Raw genomic sequence first — 18,863 nt, forward strand, 5'->3', positions numbered from 1 at the left:
CCGAGGGTGGATTGGGGAAGGGGAGTGGGAACCGTGTGTGGGGGAGGGGCGTCGGACGGTGTGCGGACCGTCCGAACTCGGCGACCCGCGGAGCTCGTCCATCCCCTTGTCCCGAGGCCAGGTGGGGGCTCGTCCTTAGACCCCGGGAGAGGGTAGGGGTGGCAAAGACCTCGCGCGCGCTGCAGTATGCCCTCTTAGTGCGGCCGCGCCGGGCCAGGTTAGACCGAACGCCCGCGGCTTCCTCACCTTGAAGGTGGGTGAATGGGAAGGAGAGCCTGACCTGGTCTCTACCCTCGCCCAGCACGTGTTGGCGGGCTGGGAGGAGGGCAGTAGGGTAGGTGACAGACGCCAGACCAGGTCCTGTTGCTTCCTCCTCTGTAGGAGTTCGGTCCTGTCCGCCCCATCCGCCCCACTGTCAAAACCTTAGTTTAGGTCTGTGATTTGCAGACTTAGCATGCAATAGAGCCAGGTAGGGGTGCTTGCAAAAATGCAGATTGTTAGGCCCCCTACGATTGGAATTCTTGAGCTATGGAGAAGGACCCTTTTTTATTTTTTGCTGAAGCCTCCTTACTGTTCAAACCATTCTGAGCTTCTGAAGATTGATAGATTTTTGTATGGTGTATCATTAGTTAGATACTTAGGAATGAACTTCAGTGAGGTAATAGTTGGAGCCTTCCTTCCAGAGCAGTGATAATGAGGAAACGAATACTGCATGTGACATACTTCTGACGTTTAACAGTGAAACTCTTCTTTCCCCCTAGGAATGGGAGAATTTAAGGTCCACCGAGTACGTTTCTTTAATTATGTTCCATCAGGGATCCGCTGTGTGGCTTACAATAACCAGTCAAACAGATTGGCTGTTTCACGAACAGATGGGACTGTGGAAATTTATAACTTGTCAGCAAACTACTTTCAGGAGAAAGTAAGTCTTTTGGGAGCCTGTTGTGCAGTTTCTGATGTTAATTTTTTAAGTTTAATTGTACAAAAACTTGTATGTCTTTTGTATTCAAAGTGATGAAATGACTTGTCACCCCCTATGGAGTTGTTTAGTACTGCCGAACTTCTATAGCAAATATGAGATCTCTTGTCTGACTGATGAGAGAAGCCCAGAGTTTTGATCTGTGTAATGTTGGTTAGAAGGAATTGTGGCATCTCACTGCCAGTCATTTGGAAACAGAGGTTTGCTGGATCATTCAGTCACAACAAGAAGGAAAGTTGGCAGGACCATTTGCTATACATATTATCAGTCTCAGCACCTATGTAGCTTTGATAAGGCAGCATTTCCTGTTGGGAGTATCAGTATCCACTTCATTGCCAATTTAGAAAAAAATGAAACATTTTAATATCAGAAACTTTTTGGTGATGTCATGGCAGGAGGATGGATTCCTAAGTGCATCTGTCTGAGAGAATGTAGACCTACGTGCCTATATTTGGGAGAAAAAGAGATTTTTAAATTTGGTAAAATATCCTTTGGGTGTACACAGAGGGCTTTTAGACAGCACTCCCCCCCCTTCTGCCCCCACCACTGATTACTGATTTTCTTCAGGTGCAACATCTAATTCAATTCACGATTATTGAATTCCTAATATGCCCTAGGCACTGTGATATAAATGCACAGATGGGTAAATGAGTGAATTTAGTGCCCAGCAGTCTGGTATCTGGAATTTAGGCATTCTATCAATGTTTCTAAATGAGTAAGTGGCAAATACTGGGCATTAAAACAAGTGTCAGAGACTCTACCTTCAGAGATTTCAAAGACCAGTGGCAGAAAGATAAATACAGTTTCCAGCCAGTATAATAAATTTTATGATAAAGCTAAGCACATGAATAGAACCTTAATGGAGAGCTACCTTACCTGAGATGTGGGTTTAGTAAACTTGGAAAGGGATGACTTTCTGAGCTGGCCCCTGAAGAACTAATAGGAGTTTAAAAATTGCCTACCAGAAACAAGTTACCTTCTGTAGTATGAAAAACATGCTCTGCTGCACTCTGCTGTCTGTGATTTTCCTGTTTGTCATTTATAACAGTTGTAATTATGTAATTTGTGTATTTGTTGCATGTCTTTCTTCCATGCTGAACTTCAAATTTTATGAGAACAAGAACCATGTCAGTGACGTTTATAGCTGTATTCTCCATTTAGCAAGTGCATAGTCCAAAGCCACTGCTGAGTTAATGCTTGATGAATGAATAAGTCAACCATTCTTCACCTAGTGTCCCTCATTTTCTTGTCTTTTTCATCTGTTTTCTTTATTCTTCAACAGTTAATTAAGTTGGTCTAATCGTCTGCTTTCTCCTTCTTCCCTTCCCTATGAGTTAAGATTGCTCAGCTCTGTTAATTTCTCTCAGAGCAAGAAAAAAAATGAGTATGTTAGGGTGAAAAGAGTAGGGGATAGGAATAAGGAGACCTACATTCTCCTCATACCATTGACTGGTGATTTGGGGAAACCGCTGAATTCATATGTATCTCCGCCTTTTCACATTCAAATAGGAAAAATTATACCAACTTAGTCCCTTTTGTGTTAAGCAGGTATAATAATAAAATGCCTTGATAGGAAAACTTTTTGAATGCTAGGAAATTTTTACAGGTAAAATTGACACACAGGAAGGTCCATGTATTTAAAGTATACACATTAATATCATTTCACATGTATGTATACATACCTGTGAATGCATTACCTAATCAAGATAGTTGCATTAATTTTTGGAAAACTGGATGCATCAAATTCCGTTAGATACATCAAACTAAACTTGAATATATACTTTATTCAGCTGTAAAGGTTTTGCTGAACTAGTCTTAGTAAAAGAAACAAGACCGAGTAAATCTGAGCAAATCAGGAGGCTGAGGCAGGAGGATTGCTTGAGGCCAGGAGTTTGAGACCAGCCTGGGTGACCTAGCTAGACCCTCTCACTAAAAAAAAAGGAAAAAAATTTAGCCAGGCATGGTGGCACATGCCTGTAGTCCCAGCTACTTGGGAGGCTGAAGTGGGAGGATCCCTTGAGCCCAGGAGTACAAGGCTACAGTGAGCGATGGTCATGCCACTGCACTTCAGCCTGGACAACAAAGCAAGACCCCATCTCTTAAAAAAAAAAAAACAACTGTATAAAAGTAACTGAAATTTGAATCTGAATAAAAAGGAAGTATCAGTAGATGTGATCTTCTGATAGCCCAAAATCCTGTGCTAGTTATTTATGGGGAAGTACTTCTCACTGTGTTGCATGTGACGACTCAGTACTGGCAGCTGATGAATTTGTGGTAGGTTGAGAAATTGTGGTGTTTCTGTAGTTTTTCCCAGGTCATGAATCTCGGGCTACAGAAGCTCTGTGTTGGGCAGCAGGACAGCGACTCTTTAGTGCTGGGCTCAATGGAGAGATTATCGAGTATGACTTACAGGCACTAAACATCAAGTATGCTGTGGATGCCTTTGGAGGACCTATTTGGAGCATGACTACCAACCCCAGTGGCTCTCAACTTTTGGTCAGTAAGCAAGTATTGGTAATTCATACCGAGACTTCTCTTGTGCCCATTAAGACTGCCTTCCCTGTGTTCATAGGAGAACAAAATTGTGTTATGGCATGTAGCAACCCCAACTACAAGATTGGAATTGATATCAAGGATTTAAAAATCCCTTGTCCTTTTATATACTTTTTGCTGCTAGTTTGGGCCTTGTTTATTCATACAGGAAATGGAAGGGTTAGTTCAGCTCATCATTGCCCAAACTATGTTCTTTGGAATTGGAAGATGTAGAGACTATTTTTTGTTTTGATATTCTTTGTGTTCTGTGATAAATTTCATTTCAGAAATACAGCATATGAAATTCCTCTGTAGCTTCATAATGCACAGTAGTATATTAAAACTGTTTCAGCAGAGTGTTTCTCAAAAAATTTTTGAGCACAGTCTGGGACTTTCCCCCCTGTACAATTTCCATTAGAATGGGTGCTTTCAGAGATTTAATTTTCTGTGATGCGTCTGTGATTCTTTTTTAAATTTGCACTAATTTGTATAATATCTTAAGACATCACTATTTAGGTTATAAGGTTAATAGGTCTTTTATTTAGGCCATATCTAGGAGAGGCATGCTGTGAAATCCTGCTTCTATTCCATGTCATATGCAGGAACTGGGCCACTAATTGGAACTCCTAATATCAGCCTGTTTTCTGGGTAGACTATGAAGGTGAAGGCTGTTGATATCAGTACATTTTTCTCTCACAAACTGTTTTCCCTTTTCAGGGCAAGTAGTAGCTTTAGGGGAGTAATGTATTTATATGTGTGTATGTATGTATGTTTAGTCCTATTAGTCTTATAAAATGTTTAATGTTATTCTACCTCTTTTTCACTAATAGGTTGGCTGTGAAGATGGATCTGTGAAGCTATTTCAAATCACTCCAGACAAAATCCAGTTTGAAAGAAATTTTGATCGGCAGAAAAGTAAGGGTTGTTTTTGGTGGGGCAGTATTTAATAAGAAGTTATATTTCTTTGCCACTGGGGATGGGATTTTTCCCATTGGTCCAGGTAATATTTTTATCTCTATGCTAATTTTATCTGAGTACAGGGTATGTGCGAGAAGCCATCCCTAGCCCAGGCTTTACCCATTGTCTAGGATAGTTGTGACTGCCTGGTTAAGTAATAATGCAGAAAACCAAAAATCCAAAATAGGAAAGCTAGTGTTCTGTGGAAGTCAGTTTGTTATCATTTATTTTTGTGAAGTTTTAACAAGTGTACATTAAGTCTTTTTTTTTTTTTTTTTTTTTGAGACAGAGTCTCACTCTGTTGGCCAGGCTAGAGTGAGTGCCATGGCGTCAGCCTGGCTCACAGCAACCTCAATCTCCGGGGCTCAGCGATCCTACTGCCTCAGCCTCCTGAGTAGCTGGGACTACAGGCATGCACCACCATGCCCAGCTAATTTTTTGTATATATATTTTTAGTTGGTCAATTAATTTCTTTCTATTTTTGGTAGAGACGGGGTCTCGCTCTGGCTGGTTTCGAACTCCTGACCTTGAGCAATCCGCCCGCCTCGGCCTCCCAAAGTGCTAGGATTACAGGCGTGAGCCACCACGCCCGGCCAAGTGTACATTAAGTCTTGAGACTAGAATTTCATCATTGGAACTATGGTTCTTAATCCTTTGGGTGCATTCAAATTGAATGGGGGTATATGGGCCAATAGTGTTTATGGGGAAAAAAAAATATATATATATAATATATAAAAAATAATTGAATGGGGGAGTTTTGTGAACAGTTGTCCATACCTGGGCTCCACCTGACCTGAATTGAAACTGATCCTCGAGAGCAGGGGTTGGCAAACTGTTTCTATAAAAGACCAGGTAGTAACTAATTTAGGCTTTGCAGGTCACATAGGTTCTGCTGGTTCTGTCACTGTAGTGCAAAAGCAACCATAGACAATACTTAAATTAATGGGCATGGCTGTGTTTCAGTGAAACTGTTTACAAAAACAGGCAGTGTACCTGATTTGGCCTGTGGGCCATGTTTTGCTGACCTCACTTCTAGAGAGTAGTAACTATCCTGTGTACTCCCTGTGTCCATGAATAATATTTATCCCTTGCTAATCAGATTCTTGTTTTTAGTATCCTTTGCATATTCTTTTTTAATTACAGAGGTGATAATGATACTTTTAATTTTTCATACATTTAGCGAATGAGATGAAAATGGAAAATAAGTATCTTTCCACTCTGTAGGCAACATTTTGAAACTAATCTAGGCTTTTTGTATATTCACATAAACAAATACAGAGGAATTCTTGTGCCTTGTTTTTCAGCTTGTTTCTTCATTTGATCCATTCCAGATACCTTTTTGTGATATGCCAGTCTGCATGGCATTCCATTTTTTGGTGTTCCATAATTTACTTAATCTAATTCCTATTGATAGATGTTAATTTTTATTTTATTACTATAACCAGTGCTGCAGTAAATATTTGTATCTACATATTTTTGGACACTCATGCCAGTATTTTTCTTTGATCAATCCCCAGTGCAATTACTGGGCCAAAACACATGTACATTTAAATTTGATTAGATTACTACCAGCTCATCCTCAAAAGGTTGTATTTATTTACATTCCCTTCAACTATTTGTAAGTTACAAAAGTAAATATCAAATGCTTCATTGTGAATCTTGGGGTAAAGTTGGTCGTTTGTTAAAAAACATTGCATCAGAGGAGTCAGTAGGTGAGAGAGCCCAGACTGTAGAACACTAGCTAGCCGTGCGGATAATTGGTGGGAGGATGGCTCAGTTACCCTTTGCTGTATATTCATGTGTATGTCACTTTCTTTTTTGTTGTACAACTCCCAAGGTCGTATCCTGAGTCTCAGCTGGCATCCCTCTGGTACCCACATTGCAGCTGGCTCCATAGACTACATTAGTGTGTTTGATGTCAAATCAGGTGACTGTTTTTCTCAGTTCATTTGGGGTATGGGTCAGATTCTCATTTCTGGGTTTTCAAAAGCTTGAGCCCTTGTCGTGCTTTCAGTGACCCTTAGGGCCTTATCTGTCTTTAACCGTCTGAAATGTCTGCAGTGAATTTCACTTCTTTCTTTGATGAATACTGCTGCTTTTAAGGGAATTTTGGTTCTTCCATGGGATATGGTATTTTTCCTCATGATAAGAATTCACAATAAAATTTAAACTCGACCAGTACTATGTTTACTATGAATGATCAGTAGAATAGCTACTTACATATCCTAGTCCTTGATGAAAATGGGCTTCTTTCACTGAGGAACATAAAATCTTGGTAACATAATAGGTGAGACATGAGATCAGAAAAGTAGAGAGCCATGACCTTTTCTGTTCTTGGCCTGGAAAGCTGGCTAATAAAATCCTTCATTGATGAAGTTCATCTCAACTTGTTAGGTGGACATGTCTTTACTCCCATCTAAGATACAGAGGTAAGGAGTTTGAGGAATCTGACATGTCCCTCCTTCTTTTTGATTTCATTTTTATTTTATTATATATGCACATAGTCAAAGAGAAAGAATTCCTTAAGGCTTATTACAGAAAAGCAGAAGTCCCTCTGTCCCTTCCCCACTCCTGAAAGACAGCCTTTTGTGATTCTTAGCTGATTCTTTTGGTATTTAACCCTGTACAGTACCTACCATGCTTATGATTGTGCATTTTGATTTTTAGCTTCAGACCGTTATTTACTGAGTTCTGTGACCTAACCTTCTTATTCACACTTTCTCCTGATTCTCACGGTATGGTTATGTTGTAACTTTGTTCAGATTAGTAGTCAATGTTTTTATTATTAAGATTACAAAAATACTACTTATATAGTAAATTACCTTTTCTTTCCTGTAGACTTACTGTTTTGTTTGGGGTTTTTTCTTTTTTGAGACAGAGTCTCACTCTGTTGCCCAGGCTAAGAGTGCCTAGGCATTAGCCTAGCTCACAGCAACCTCAAACTCCTGGGCTCAAGCAATCCTGCCTCAGCCTCCTGAGTAGCTGGGACTATAGGCATTCACCACCACGCCCAACTAGTTTTTAATATTTTTAGTAGAGACAGGGTCTTGCTCTTGCTCAGGCTGGTCTCAAACTCCAGACCTCAGGCAATCCTCCCATCTCGGCCTCCCAGGGTGCTAGGATTACAGGTGTGAGCCACCACGCCCGGCCTAGACTTACCATTTAAAACTGTCTCTATGTCTGTCTCTTGTCTCACTGATTTATCCCCAAATTCTTCCAGTTGTGTAAATAAGGTTCAAATGCATCTGGTTTTCTTTCTGCCACTTTTATCTTCTTGAATAAGTCTCTGCCAGAGCTTTCTGGTCTACTCCCATCTAGCTTAGCCACTCTAGTCTGCTGTACCACTGTGAGATCTGAAGCCCTGATTTTTCAGTCATTCTGGGCCTTTGCTTTTCTGTTGGATCCCTCATTTTTGTTACTCCCTTTCTTAGTTTATTCCTTTGGTAGATTCTGAGGAACAATTCTTGGTTGGGAATTAATTTCCCTTAGAATTCTGAAGCTCTAGCTTCACTGTCTTTTTAGCTTCAAGTTTTGTTAGGAAGTCCGATGTCATTCTCAGAGTCAATTCTTTGTGTAGGACCTGGGATTTTTTTTTTTTTTTTCTGGGAGCTTTTATGATGTTCCCTTTATCCTTACTGTTTTGAAATTTAATAATTGTGTTTCCTGGTTTGTGGATCAATTGTTCTGAACACCCGGTAGGCTCTTGTAATCTAAAACCCATATCCTTCAGTTCTGAGGCAAGTTCTTATGGTTATTTTGAAGATAAATTTCTCACCATTTTCTCTTTCTGGAATTTTATTATTTGGATGTTGGCTCTTCTAATTTTCTTTCCTTTTTTCACTCTCATATTTTGTCTCTTTGGCTTGTTACTATGCCTCTGGGAGAGTTTGCATGTTTACCTTTCAGTCCTTTTGAGTTTTTTCATTCTGACATTTCCAGAGGTTTTTTGTTTCCTAAATCTTCTTTTTTATAGCATTATCTTTTGTTTCATTATACACAAACTCTTCTCTTTCTGAGGCAACTAATGTTTGTCAAGCATTCCTCACCCTGCCTCTTCCCTCCCTGTTACTCATTGATTTGTTTCTGTTAGTCTGCTTGGCCTCTGCCTTTCCCATTAAAGGCTTTCCTCACATGTCTGGTGATCACTCTCATGACTACATCAGTGGAGCTTACTGAGCCGGGTGTCAGTAAGAATGACCTGGCTAGACTGGGTATCTGGGGAACCTCTGAAGCCAGGATCTTTAGATCTTTTCTCTTTGCCAGTTATATGCCCACAAAGGCTTTTTCATTTCCCTGGGTGGTGAGTATAAGCCTGGCATTCTAAGGAAAAGAAAACTGGAGTTCTCAACATTCAGTTAGAAAGTGGCACTTGATTCTGTTATTCATATCACTTTCCCACCCTCGGTTGTGCCTGGTAACCCTCTGCAGAGAGAAAGTCCCAGCCTTCTGTAGAGGTGGGTTTGGGGAGCTGCCCAGTTTCTTGTGGTATGGGTCTAACAGTTTCTTAAACTTGTTTTCAACTGATCCCTCCTTTGAAGCCCCACTTTTCCCTATGTTTCTAGAGTATCTGCCGTTCCCAACTCCTGAGTCATTTGAGGATTCCATAGTATAAATCAGGTGGCTTCCTGGCTTTCTTCACTGCTGACTTGGGACTTAGTTTCAGGGCTCTGCTGAGTCAGTTACCACTTCATGTCTGCTTTCCAGTTCTCAAAATTTTGTCACTATTGTCTTCTCTCCCTTTCCTCTGGGGTTTTGTGAAAGAGCAGAGTGTAATATGTTTGTGCGGTTGTCCAGCTTTGAGTGAATGTCCCAAATGTGTCTTTCCATTTCACCTCCCCAAAAGGAGTGTCTGTTCTCATTCTCTCCCTCTTTCCCTCCCTCCCTGTCCCTTCTCCCCACTTAACCCTCTTCGTGTCACCCCACCTCCACTTTTTGTTTTTTTGAGACAGAGTCTCACTCTTTTGCCCTGGGTAGAGTACAGTGGTATCATCGTAGCTCACTGCAGCCTCCAACCCCTGGGCTCAAGTGATTCTCCTGCCTCTGCCTCCTGAGTAGCTAGGACTACAGGCGCATGCCACCATGCCCAGCTAATTTTTCTGTGTTTAGTAGAGACAGGGTCTTGCTCTTGCACAGGCTGGTCTTGAACTCCTGAGCTCAAACCATCCTCTCGCCTCAGCCTCCCAGAGTGTTAGGATTGCAGGCGTGAGCCACCACATCCAGCTCCACCTCCACTTTTATTCAGGTAGCCACTTTGGAGTTCCGAGACTGGAACTACCTTTTTGCTGGCTGGTTGTGTTTGGTCAGCTAACTTACCATATTATGCACACCACAGGCAGTTTTTAAAAGGCTAAAGGAGAAATAGGTATCATCCAAATGTGTATTTTTCTTATTTTTCAGGGAGCACTATTCATAAGATGATTGTGGACAGGCAGTACATGGGCGTGTCTAAGCGGAAGTGTATCGTGTGGGCTGTTGCCTTCTTGTCTGATGGCACCGTCATAAGTGCAGACTCTGCTGGAAAAGTGCAGTTCTGGGATTCAGCTACTGGGACGCTTGTGAAGAGCCATCTCATCACAAATGCTGACGTGCAGTCCATTGCCGTAGCCGACGTGAGTACAGCCCTTGTTTTCAGTGATCGATGTACAGCCTAGGCGGTGAGTAGAGAAAGCAGGGTTAGTCACATGCCCTGTAAAAATACTTAGATGTCACATCCTGATGTAATACTGGGGGAAGATTAGTTTAGGGAAATGCATCTGAAACCCATGTCATTTCTATGGTATCTAACAACTGGTTAGAGAATACAGGATTCTCTAAAAAATAAGTTAGCAGAGGGATTTTTTTTGAGATACTCCTCACGCAGAGTTCATTCAGTCTGATTGTAGATAAGGCACAAGTAGCCTAGAAGAATCTTGAAAACCCCTGTTTCCCTCTCTGTACAACTGCTATTCTGTTTCCTAACAATTTTGGGATGTTAGAGAATAACTTTATAGTGATTTTGAAAATATTCCTTTTCTCCTATTTGAAAAAGCTTCAGGTAGCTTTGTGTTGAAACAAGTGTGCCTCTTTACTTTAGGTCACATGAATTCTAATTCAGAAACCTTTGGGTATTTTAGCAGTGAGCCACAGAAAGTGGTATTGAGATTTGTTAACTAGATCTTTTATTCTTTACCTACATAGTTTGAGAATTATGTACCATCCTAAGTGTGGACATCCATTTTCTAGTATAGAGTTCATTCATGCCTTCTTTTCTTGCCTGTAAATATTTCTAGCCCATTTCACAGGTTTTCTATGAGAACAATTTGATACATGTTAAAGCCCTGTAAAAGTATTTAGGTGTCACATATAGTGGTCTAAGTTAAAATGAGTGGGAGAAATTCCTCTTTAAAAGAGTTTTAATCCAAAGCAGTTGTAATTATACGTAAGACTTAGTTATTAAAGTGTACCTACTCAAATATTATGTATGCAGCTGCTCCAAAGAACAAAGAAGATGTATATTTACTGCTATGGGACAATTTATAAGATATATTGTTAAGGGGAAAAGGTAAAACAGTATTACAGTGTATTAATACAGCACATGATAGTATATAAGAAAAGGAGGAGCAGAGTTGTATAAACAGTTTTACTGGTATATGCATAGAATATCTTTGAAAAGATAGAATTGCTAATGATAATTTCCAGAGAGGGAATTTGGGAATTCAGCCTTAATTTGTACTGTATACCATTTGATTTTTTTCATTCAATGTCCTTACATTACTGTATTGCCTTGAATCTTAGAAACAAATAATTGTAAGACATGACACTATTTTGTCATCATGGGAAAGAAAAAACACTGCCAATTAAACTATGACACTGTGCTTTTTTAAATATAAAATTTATATTTTATAAACATATAAACTGACAGGTTTTGTTTTGTTTTGAGACAGAGTCTTGTTCTGTCACCTAGGCTGGAGTGCAATGGTGTTATCATAGCTCACTGCAACCTCAAACTCCTGGGCTCAAGCAATCCTCCTGCCTCAGCCCCCTGAGTAGCTGGGACTACAGGCATGCGCCACCATGCCCTGCTAATTTTTATATATATTTTTAGTTGGCCAATTGATTTGTGTCTATTTTTAGTAGAGACGAGGTCTCACTCTTGCTCAGGCTGGTTTCGAACTCCTGACCTTGAGTGATACGCCCACCTCGGCCTCCCATTATTTTCTTTTTAATTGAAATATACAATTGTACAAATACTAGCCATCAAGAGTGCCTATCACATATTCTGGAATTAGGTAGACTTGGGTTTCAGTCCCAGTTTGAAGCTGAGTCTTAGCTACATGTCTTGCTGGCTTAAGTTACTTATTTCTAAGCCTCAGTTTCCTCCTCTTTAAAAAAAAATACATAGCTTGTAGAGTTCGGGGCAGGATTAAATGGACAGTGCATGTGAAGTGTTAAGTGTTGTCTGACAGAGTGAGTGTGCTATTGTCATTATCATTTTCACATCTTTTTTGAAGCTGATTCTAATTTCAAGGCTTTTTCTCCATTATACTCTCTTGCCAGAACAGCTGATTATTTTTTAGATTTATTTTTAATGGATTTTCATGGGCTAAAGAGTGAATTGTGGCAAATACCCAGTCCTTTGATCTTCTTAGATGTCTTTCACCTTCATCTAGGAGGTGAGCACTGATTCCTGCAGGGAGTTGTAAGGAAATACTTGCTTTCATTTAGAGGTCAGTCCTGAGGTAACTTTTTTTCTTTGTGTGAAATGGTTACTCTTTGATTAATTTGGGAAACTCCCCACCCCACTTCCAGGTTTGATTTTTTCTTTGTTTCCTTCCTGCGACATCCTAAGAGAGCCCCTTTCTTTTCTTTTGTTTCCTTTTCAATTCTTTTATGATTGCACCTATAGAGGCCTTCCAAATCCCTCTCTGTGGGTGGGACTGTAAACAAACTGCCATTTTTTAAATTATTATTTTTTGTAAATTAAATGAACTAACAGTTGGAGGTGGGGGAGAGTGAGTTCCTAAGCTTCTTTGTATCTCCACTTTCATCTTGGGCTAATGGTTTTCAAATAGAATCTTTAGAGTTGAGGGACAGGTGGGTCAGGGTCACCTTATGTGCTGTCCTTCAGATATGGTTACCTTTCTTCTCCACCATCTTGTACCTGCAAGGGACCTCAAGAGAGCTGGCAGAAAGTTGGGGCAGTGTGGTGTGCCCAGAGCACAGGCTTTGGAAGCACATGGTTTTATTTCTTTGTCATGTTTCTAAACCTATGTAGCTCCAGTTTCTTTATCTGTGTAAAGGGCTATTAAATGATGATTAGGGGAAAGAAAGTTAAAATCCTGACTCATACAAACATAATTGAAAATGTCTCAGAGATTTTCTATAATTCATTAATGAGGAAACTGGTAAGATATTTCAGGCAGTTCAAAAGAGAAGTCAAAGAACATGCTTATATAAGGCCATCAGGAATGCTGAGTTTACAAATTGTTGCAAAACTGTGTCCATAGGGCAATAATCAGTTGCTTTCTACCAGGCAAAATTCTGTGGATTTCTGTGGAAAAGAATCTTTCTCGCATCCTCTAAATTTTCTATAACTCGTACAACAGTTATATTAATAAAATAGCTCTAACACAATCAAAAGGCTCACTAAACAAGGACGCTAGTATTTTTTTTTCTTTGCTCATTTCAAAGTCTTTCTGAATTTTTCCTGATAGGGCAAATTATATTTACTTGTAACTTATTGAAGGATTAAGAGATGATGTGGCGCTGTAATCCTAGCACTCTGGGAGGCGAGGCACGTGGATTGCTCAAGGTCAGGAGTTCAAAACCAGCCTGAGCAAGAGCAAGACCCCGTCTCTACTATAAATAGAAAGAAATTAATTGGCCAACTAATATATACACAAAAAATTAGCCGGGCATGGTGGCGAATGCCTGTAGTCCCAGCTACTTGGGAGGCTGAGGCAGTAGGATCGCTTGAGCCCAGGAGATTGAGGTTGCTGTGAGCTAGGCTGATGCCACAGCACTCACTCTAGCCTGGGCAACAAAGTGAGACTCTGTCTCAAAAAAGACAAAAAAAGAGATATGGGCCGGGCTCGGTGGCTCACGCCTGTAATCCTAGCACTTTGGGAGGCCGAGGCGGGCAGATTGCTCAAGGTCAGGAGTTCGAAACCAGCCTGAGCGAGACCCCCTCTCTACCAAAAATAGAAAGAAATTAATTGACCAACTAAAAATATATATACAAAAAATTAGCCAGGCATGGTGGTGTATGCCTGTAGTCCCAGCTACTCGGGAGGCTGAGGCAGGAGGATCGCTGAGCCCAGGAGTTTGAGGTTGCTGTGAGCTAGGCTGACACCATGGCACTCACTCTAGCCTGGGCAACAAAGTGAGACTCTGTCTCAAAAAAAAGAAAATGTTTTTGACTATGTGGTCCAGTGTGGAATTTTCTACTTGAGATCTCACGTTGGTGCTCAAAAAGTTTCACATCTTGGAGCATTTTGGGTTTCATATCCAGGGATGCTCACACTGTATCTGTTTGAGTTCCTGCTTTCAATACCTTCATTACTATTCTTGTTGGGGTTTTTTGTTTGTATTGTGGGTTTGGACTTTTTTTTTCTTTATTTTTCTATATGAATTAAAGAAACACCTTTTCTTTTTTTTTTTTTTTTTTTTTTTTTGAGACAGAGTCTCACTTTGTTGCCCAGGTTAGAGTGAGTGCCGTGGCATCAGCCTGGCTCACAGCAACCTCAAACTCCTGGGCTCAAGCGATCCTTCTGCCTCAGCCTCCCGAGTATCTAAGACTACAGGCATGTGCCACCATGCCCAGCTAATTATATATATATATATATATATATATATATATATATATATATATATATATATTAGTTGGCCAATTAATTTCTTTCTATTTATAGTAGAGACGGGGTCTCGCTCTTGCTCAGGTTGGTTTCGAACTCCTGAGCTCAAACAATCCGCCTGCCTTGGCCTCCCAGAGAGCTAGGATTACAGGCATGAGCCACCGCACCCGGCCAAGAAACACCTTTTCTAGTTCCAAATAAAAGACTATCAGTATTTATATTGGATTTGTGTAAAACTCACACATTTCCTAAGTGATAATATATCTTTATTGTATTAAATATTCCTATTAAAGAATATGGTATGGATTTCTTTGGTTATGTCATTTCTTATATCCTTTAGGAGGATTTAAATTTTTTCTCAGATAGGTCTAGTATATTTCTTGTTAAGTTTACTTCTAGGTATTTTATCTCTTTGGTTGCTATTCTAATGAGGTCTAGTTATATGTGAAGTTTAACAGTTAGAGTTATCTATTGTTATTAATAATTTTGTCAGTAGAGTGCGCCTTGTCTATGTCTGAATTTGCTTGGCTGTTGGATTTGTTAGCTTATGGGGGAAAAGACCCCTATAACCTCTTTTCTAATTCTGGGCATAAGTTTCCCCTTAAGCTGCCCAGACAGAAAACCTCAGGGAATATTTTTCCAGCTGCACCCTGTTTTGATCACATGTACCTCCCTTATGATTTAATTCCTCAGCAAGAAGACAGTTTCGTGGTGGGCACAGCCGAGGGGACAGTATTCCATTTTCAGCTGGTCCCTGTGACTTCCAACAGCAATGAGAAGCAGTGGGTGCGGACAAAACCGTTCCAGCATCACACTCACGACGTGCGTGCTGTGGCCCACAGCCCGACAGCTCTGATATCTGGAGGTGGGTTCCACTTCCTGTGAGGCTGCCTCTCTGCTCTATCTGTCCCTGGTTATTTTCATGCAGGATTTGTAATTCTGCATACCTTCTCCCCTTCCCCTGCCCTAGGCACCGACACCCATCTAGTCATTCGTCCTCTCATGGAGAAGGTAGAAGTAAAGAATTATGATGCTGCTCTCCGAAAGATCACCTTTCCCCATGTAAGTATCACCCCCCTGCCAGCCCCTCATCTCCCATCCCCTCATCCCTCTGTCCCACTAGACTGTGAACACAGCTCACACTTACTGGGCAAATTTGTGAGACTTTCCATAGCTACCGTCTTCCTTCTGTTTCCAAGGCAAGCCTCTTGCAGACATTTCTGGGGGGCATGAGATTTGCATCACCATCCTAAGTTCATTCTCTGAGGAAATCATTCCCTTTTCTACATAGTTGTGGTTTATGGGGAAGTTTGTTTGTTTTTAAGGTATGTCCTATTATTCTGGGTGGGAACAGGGTTTCAGTGTTCCAATCTAAGTGGTACCATCTTGCTAAGCTAGTAAACCTTGTCCCCTACACCTGCTTCATATTCCATTCAACCAATAAACCTTACTGAGCCTGCCTCTTCATTTATGTCATATATATTTATACATGTACATATATCTCAACAGCTTTACTAAATTATATTTGATATATAAAAACTGTGAATATTTAATGTATATACTTTGATGAGGTTGGACATAATCCTCATTATCTCTGGAATTGAATGATTTTTCTTTGTCTATACTGCCATTGTCTTTGTTTTGTTTTGTTGTTTTTGTTTCTTTTGCTCCTGAGACAGGGTCTCACCCTGTTGCCCAGGCTAGAGCGCAGTGGCGTCATCATAGCTCACTGCAGCCTCAAATTCCTGGGCTCAAGCAATCCTCCTGCCTCAGCCTCCTGAGTAGCTGGCACTACAGGTGTATGCCACCGTGTCTGGCTAACTTTTTAAATTTTTTATTTATTTTTATTTTTTGTAGAGATGAGGTACTATGTTGCTCAGGCTGGTCTTGAACCCCTGGCCTCAAGCAATTCTCCCACCTCAGCCTCCCAAAGTACTAGGATTACAGGCGGGAGCCACCATGCCTGGCTATTGTTGCTTTTTGAGATGGGATCTCACTGTATTGCTCAGACTGGTCTCAAACTGCTAGGCTCAAGGCATCCTCCACCTTAGCCTCCCAGTTAGCTGGGACTACAGACGTGCACCACTGTGCCTGGCTTTATTGTCCCAGTTGGATCAATGTCTTTTCTCATCTGAATTCCTTTACAGTAGCTTCCTAATGGTCATCTTTTATTTCCATTTGTGTCATTGCAGCCTATTCTCCATTGATCTGTTTAAAAAGCAACTTTTGGGCCGGGCATGGTGGTGCCTGTAGTCCCAGCTACTCATGAGGCTGAGGCAGGAGGATTGCTTGAGGCCAGGAGTTTGAGGTTGCAGTAAACTATGATGATGCCACTGCACTCTACCCAGGGCAACAGAGACAGAGCAAGACCCTGTCTCAAAAAAAGCAGCTTTGTTCATCACTCCATGCTTCAATGCCCCTCTGGTTATCCCTGTTGCCTGCAGTGTACACCGATTCTTTCATGTGGCTTACAGAACCTTTCTCGGTCTATCCCTGGCCCTTTAGCTGCTTCTCTCACCTCTCCTTTCACACACTTGCAGCACCCCATCCAGGCTAGCCATTTGGAAAGACTTTGCTTATTATCTTGAATGCTCTTTGAGCTTTGAGCTATTTCACATGCCTTTTCTCTCCTTAGAACATCCTGCTCTGCCTTCTTTGCCTGATTAGTCTTTATTAGTGAACTTCATCTGAGCTTCTGTCTTGCCCCCCACAAAGCTAGACGTCCTTTCTGCTTTTTTTCATTACATATGTTTTGCCATGTTAAAATTTCTTGGCATACTGAAATGTAATTGATATTTAATTCTGTGTCACCCTTTAGACTAGAAGCTTCTTGAGAGCAGTAGCTATGTTTTTATTTACCTTTGTGTTCTTAGATTCTAGGATAGTGCCTGGCATACGGTAGTACTTAGGAGATACTTATGAAGGAAATAGATTTCAACAGAACAAAATGTTGCTGGTACTAAGATGTTGCTGGTATATCTAGTACTGAGGCAATAGGTGACACTGGCTTATTTTCAACTTTTCAATTCTTGAATACAGCGACGTCTCATTTCCTGTTCCAAGAAAAGGCAGCTTCTCCTCTTCCAGTTTGCTCATCACTTGGAACTTTGGAGACTAGGATCCACAGTTGCAACAGGTAATGTGGGAGAAAGTTTTTCCCAATCAGAAGACTCGAGACAGAAGCCAAAAATCAGAATTGTAGTTACAGTTCTGCTTACAGAAAAATTGTAGTAGATTTTTCTGTGTCCATTGTAACTTACAGTTTTCCCACCCACTAGATAAAGCAAACAAGTTATTTAGAGTGTTAGAATCTTTAGCAGGATACTGGATCATCTTGTAAAAGTTTAAGATTCAGGCCGGGCGTGGTGGCTCATGCCTGTAATTCTAGCACTCTGGGAGGCTGAGGCGAGCGGATTGCTCGAGGTCAGGAGTTCGAAATCAGCTTGAGCAAGAGCAAGACCCCGTCTCTACTATAAATAGAAAGAAATTTCTTTTTTTTTTTTTTTTGAGACAGAGTCTCGCTTTCTTGCCTAGGCTAGAGTGAGTGTCGTGGTGTCAGCCTAGCTCACAGCAACCTCAAACTCCTGGGCTCAAGCGATCCTCCTGCCCCAGCCTCCCGAGTAGCTGGGACTACAGGCACAAGCCACCATGCCCAGCTGATTTTTATATTATATATATTAGTTGGCCAATTAATTTCTTTCTATTTTTATGGTAGAGACGGGGTCTCGCTCAGGCTGGTTTTGAACTCCTGACCTTGAGCAATCCGCCCGCCTCGGCCTCCCAGAGTGCTAGGATTACAGGCGTGAGCCACTGCGCCCGGTCAATAGAAAGAAATTAATTGGCCAACTAATATATATAGAAAAAATTAGCCGGGCATGGTGGCGCATGCCTATAGTCCCAGCTACTTGGGAGGCTGAGGCAGGAGGATTGCTTGAGCCCATGAGTTTGAGATTGTTGTGAGCTAGGCTGACGCCACAGCACTCACTCTAGCCTGGGCAACAAAGCGAGACTCTGTCTCAAAAAATAAAAAAAGATTCTATGCTGTGTCCTACAGGATATAGTTGAGGGGAGGGTTGAAGAATCATGGTTTGCCCTAGCTTGGCTGAGATGAAAACAGGCTGTTAAAAAGTGACAAGATAGCCGGGCGTGGTGGCTCACGCCTGTAATCCTAGCTCTCTGGGAGGCCGAGGCGGGTGGATTGCTCGAGGTCAGGAGTTCGAAACCAGCCTGAGCAAGAGCGAGACCCCGTCTCTACTATAAATAGAAAGAAATTAATTGGCCAACTAATATATATATATATAAAAAAAAAAATTAGCCGGGCATGGTGGCGCATGCCTGTAGTCCCAGCTACTTGGGAGGCTGAGGCAGAAGGATTGCTTGAGCCAGGAGATTGAGGTTGCTGTGAGCTAGGCTGACGCCACGGCACTCACTCTAGCCTAGGCAACAAAGCGAGACTTTGTCTCAAAAAAAAAAACAAACAAACAAAAAAGTGACAAGATGGGCCGGGCGCGGTGGCTCACGCCTGTAATCCTAGCTCTCTGGGAGGCCGAGGCGGGCGGATC

General features: G+C 41.3%; 1 protein-coding gene across 4 annotated transcripts in view; it reads left to right on the plus strand.

The window, feature by feature from the left end:
• UTP4 (UTP4 small subunit processome component) overlaps window positions 1-18,863 on the plus strand; it is a 32,751-nt gene that overhangs the window by 196 nt on the left and 13,692 nt on the right. The window contains exons 1-9 of one of the 4 annotated variants that reach the window (XM_012742402.3): window positions 6-121; window positions 762-922; window positions 3,284-3,475; window positions 4,342-4,426; window positions 6,306-6,395; window positions 9,866-10,077; window positions 14,995-15,166; window positions 15,272-15,363; window positions 17,341-17,437. In XM_012742402.3, coding sequence (XP_012597856.2) covers window positions 764-922; window positions 3,284-3,475; window positions 4,342-4,426; window positions 6,306-6,395; window positions 9,866-10,077; window positions 14,995-15,166; window positions 15,272-15,363; window positions 17,341-17,437 — 1,099 coding nt within the window. In that variant the 5' untranslated portion in view covers window positions 6-121; window positions 762-763. Of the gene's footprint in view, window positions 1-5; window positions 122-761; window positions 923-3,283; window positions 3,476-4,341; window positions 4,427-6,305; window positions 6,396-9,865; window positions 10,078-14,994; window positions 15,167-15,271; window positions 15,364-17,340; window positions 17,438-18,863 lie in introns of those variants that run through there. The other 3 variants (XM_075995746.1, XM_012742401.2, XM_020282729.2) reach the window with 3 other exon arrangements.

Source organism: Microcebus murinus, chromosome 20 (assembly GCF_040939455.1).
Source record: "Microcebus murinus isolate Inina chromosome 20, M.murinus_Inina_mat1.0, whole genome shotgun sequence".
Classification (NCBI taxonomy): Eukaryota; Metazoa; Chordata; class Mammalia; order Primates; family Cheirogaleidae; genus Microcebus; species Microcebus murinus.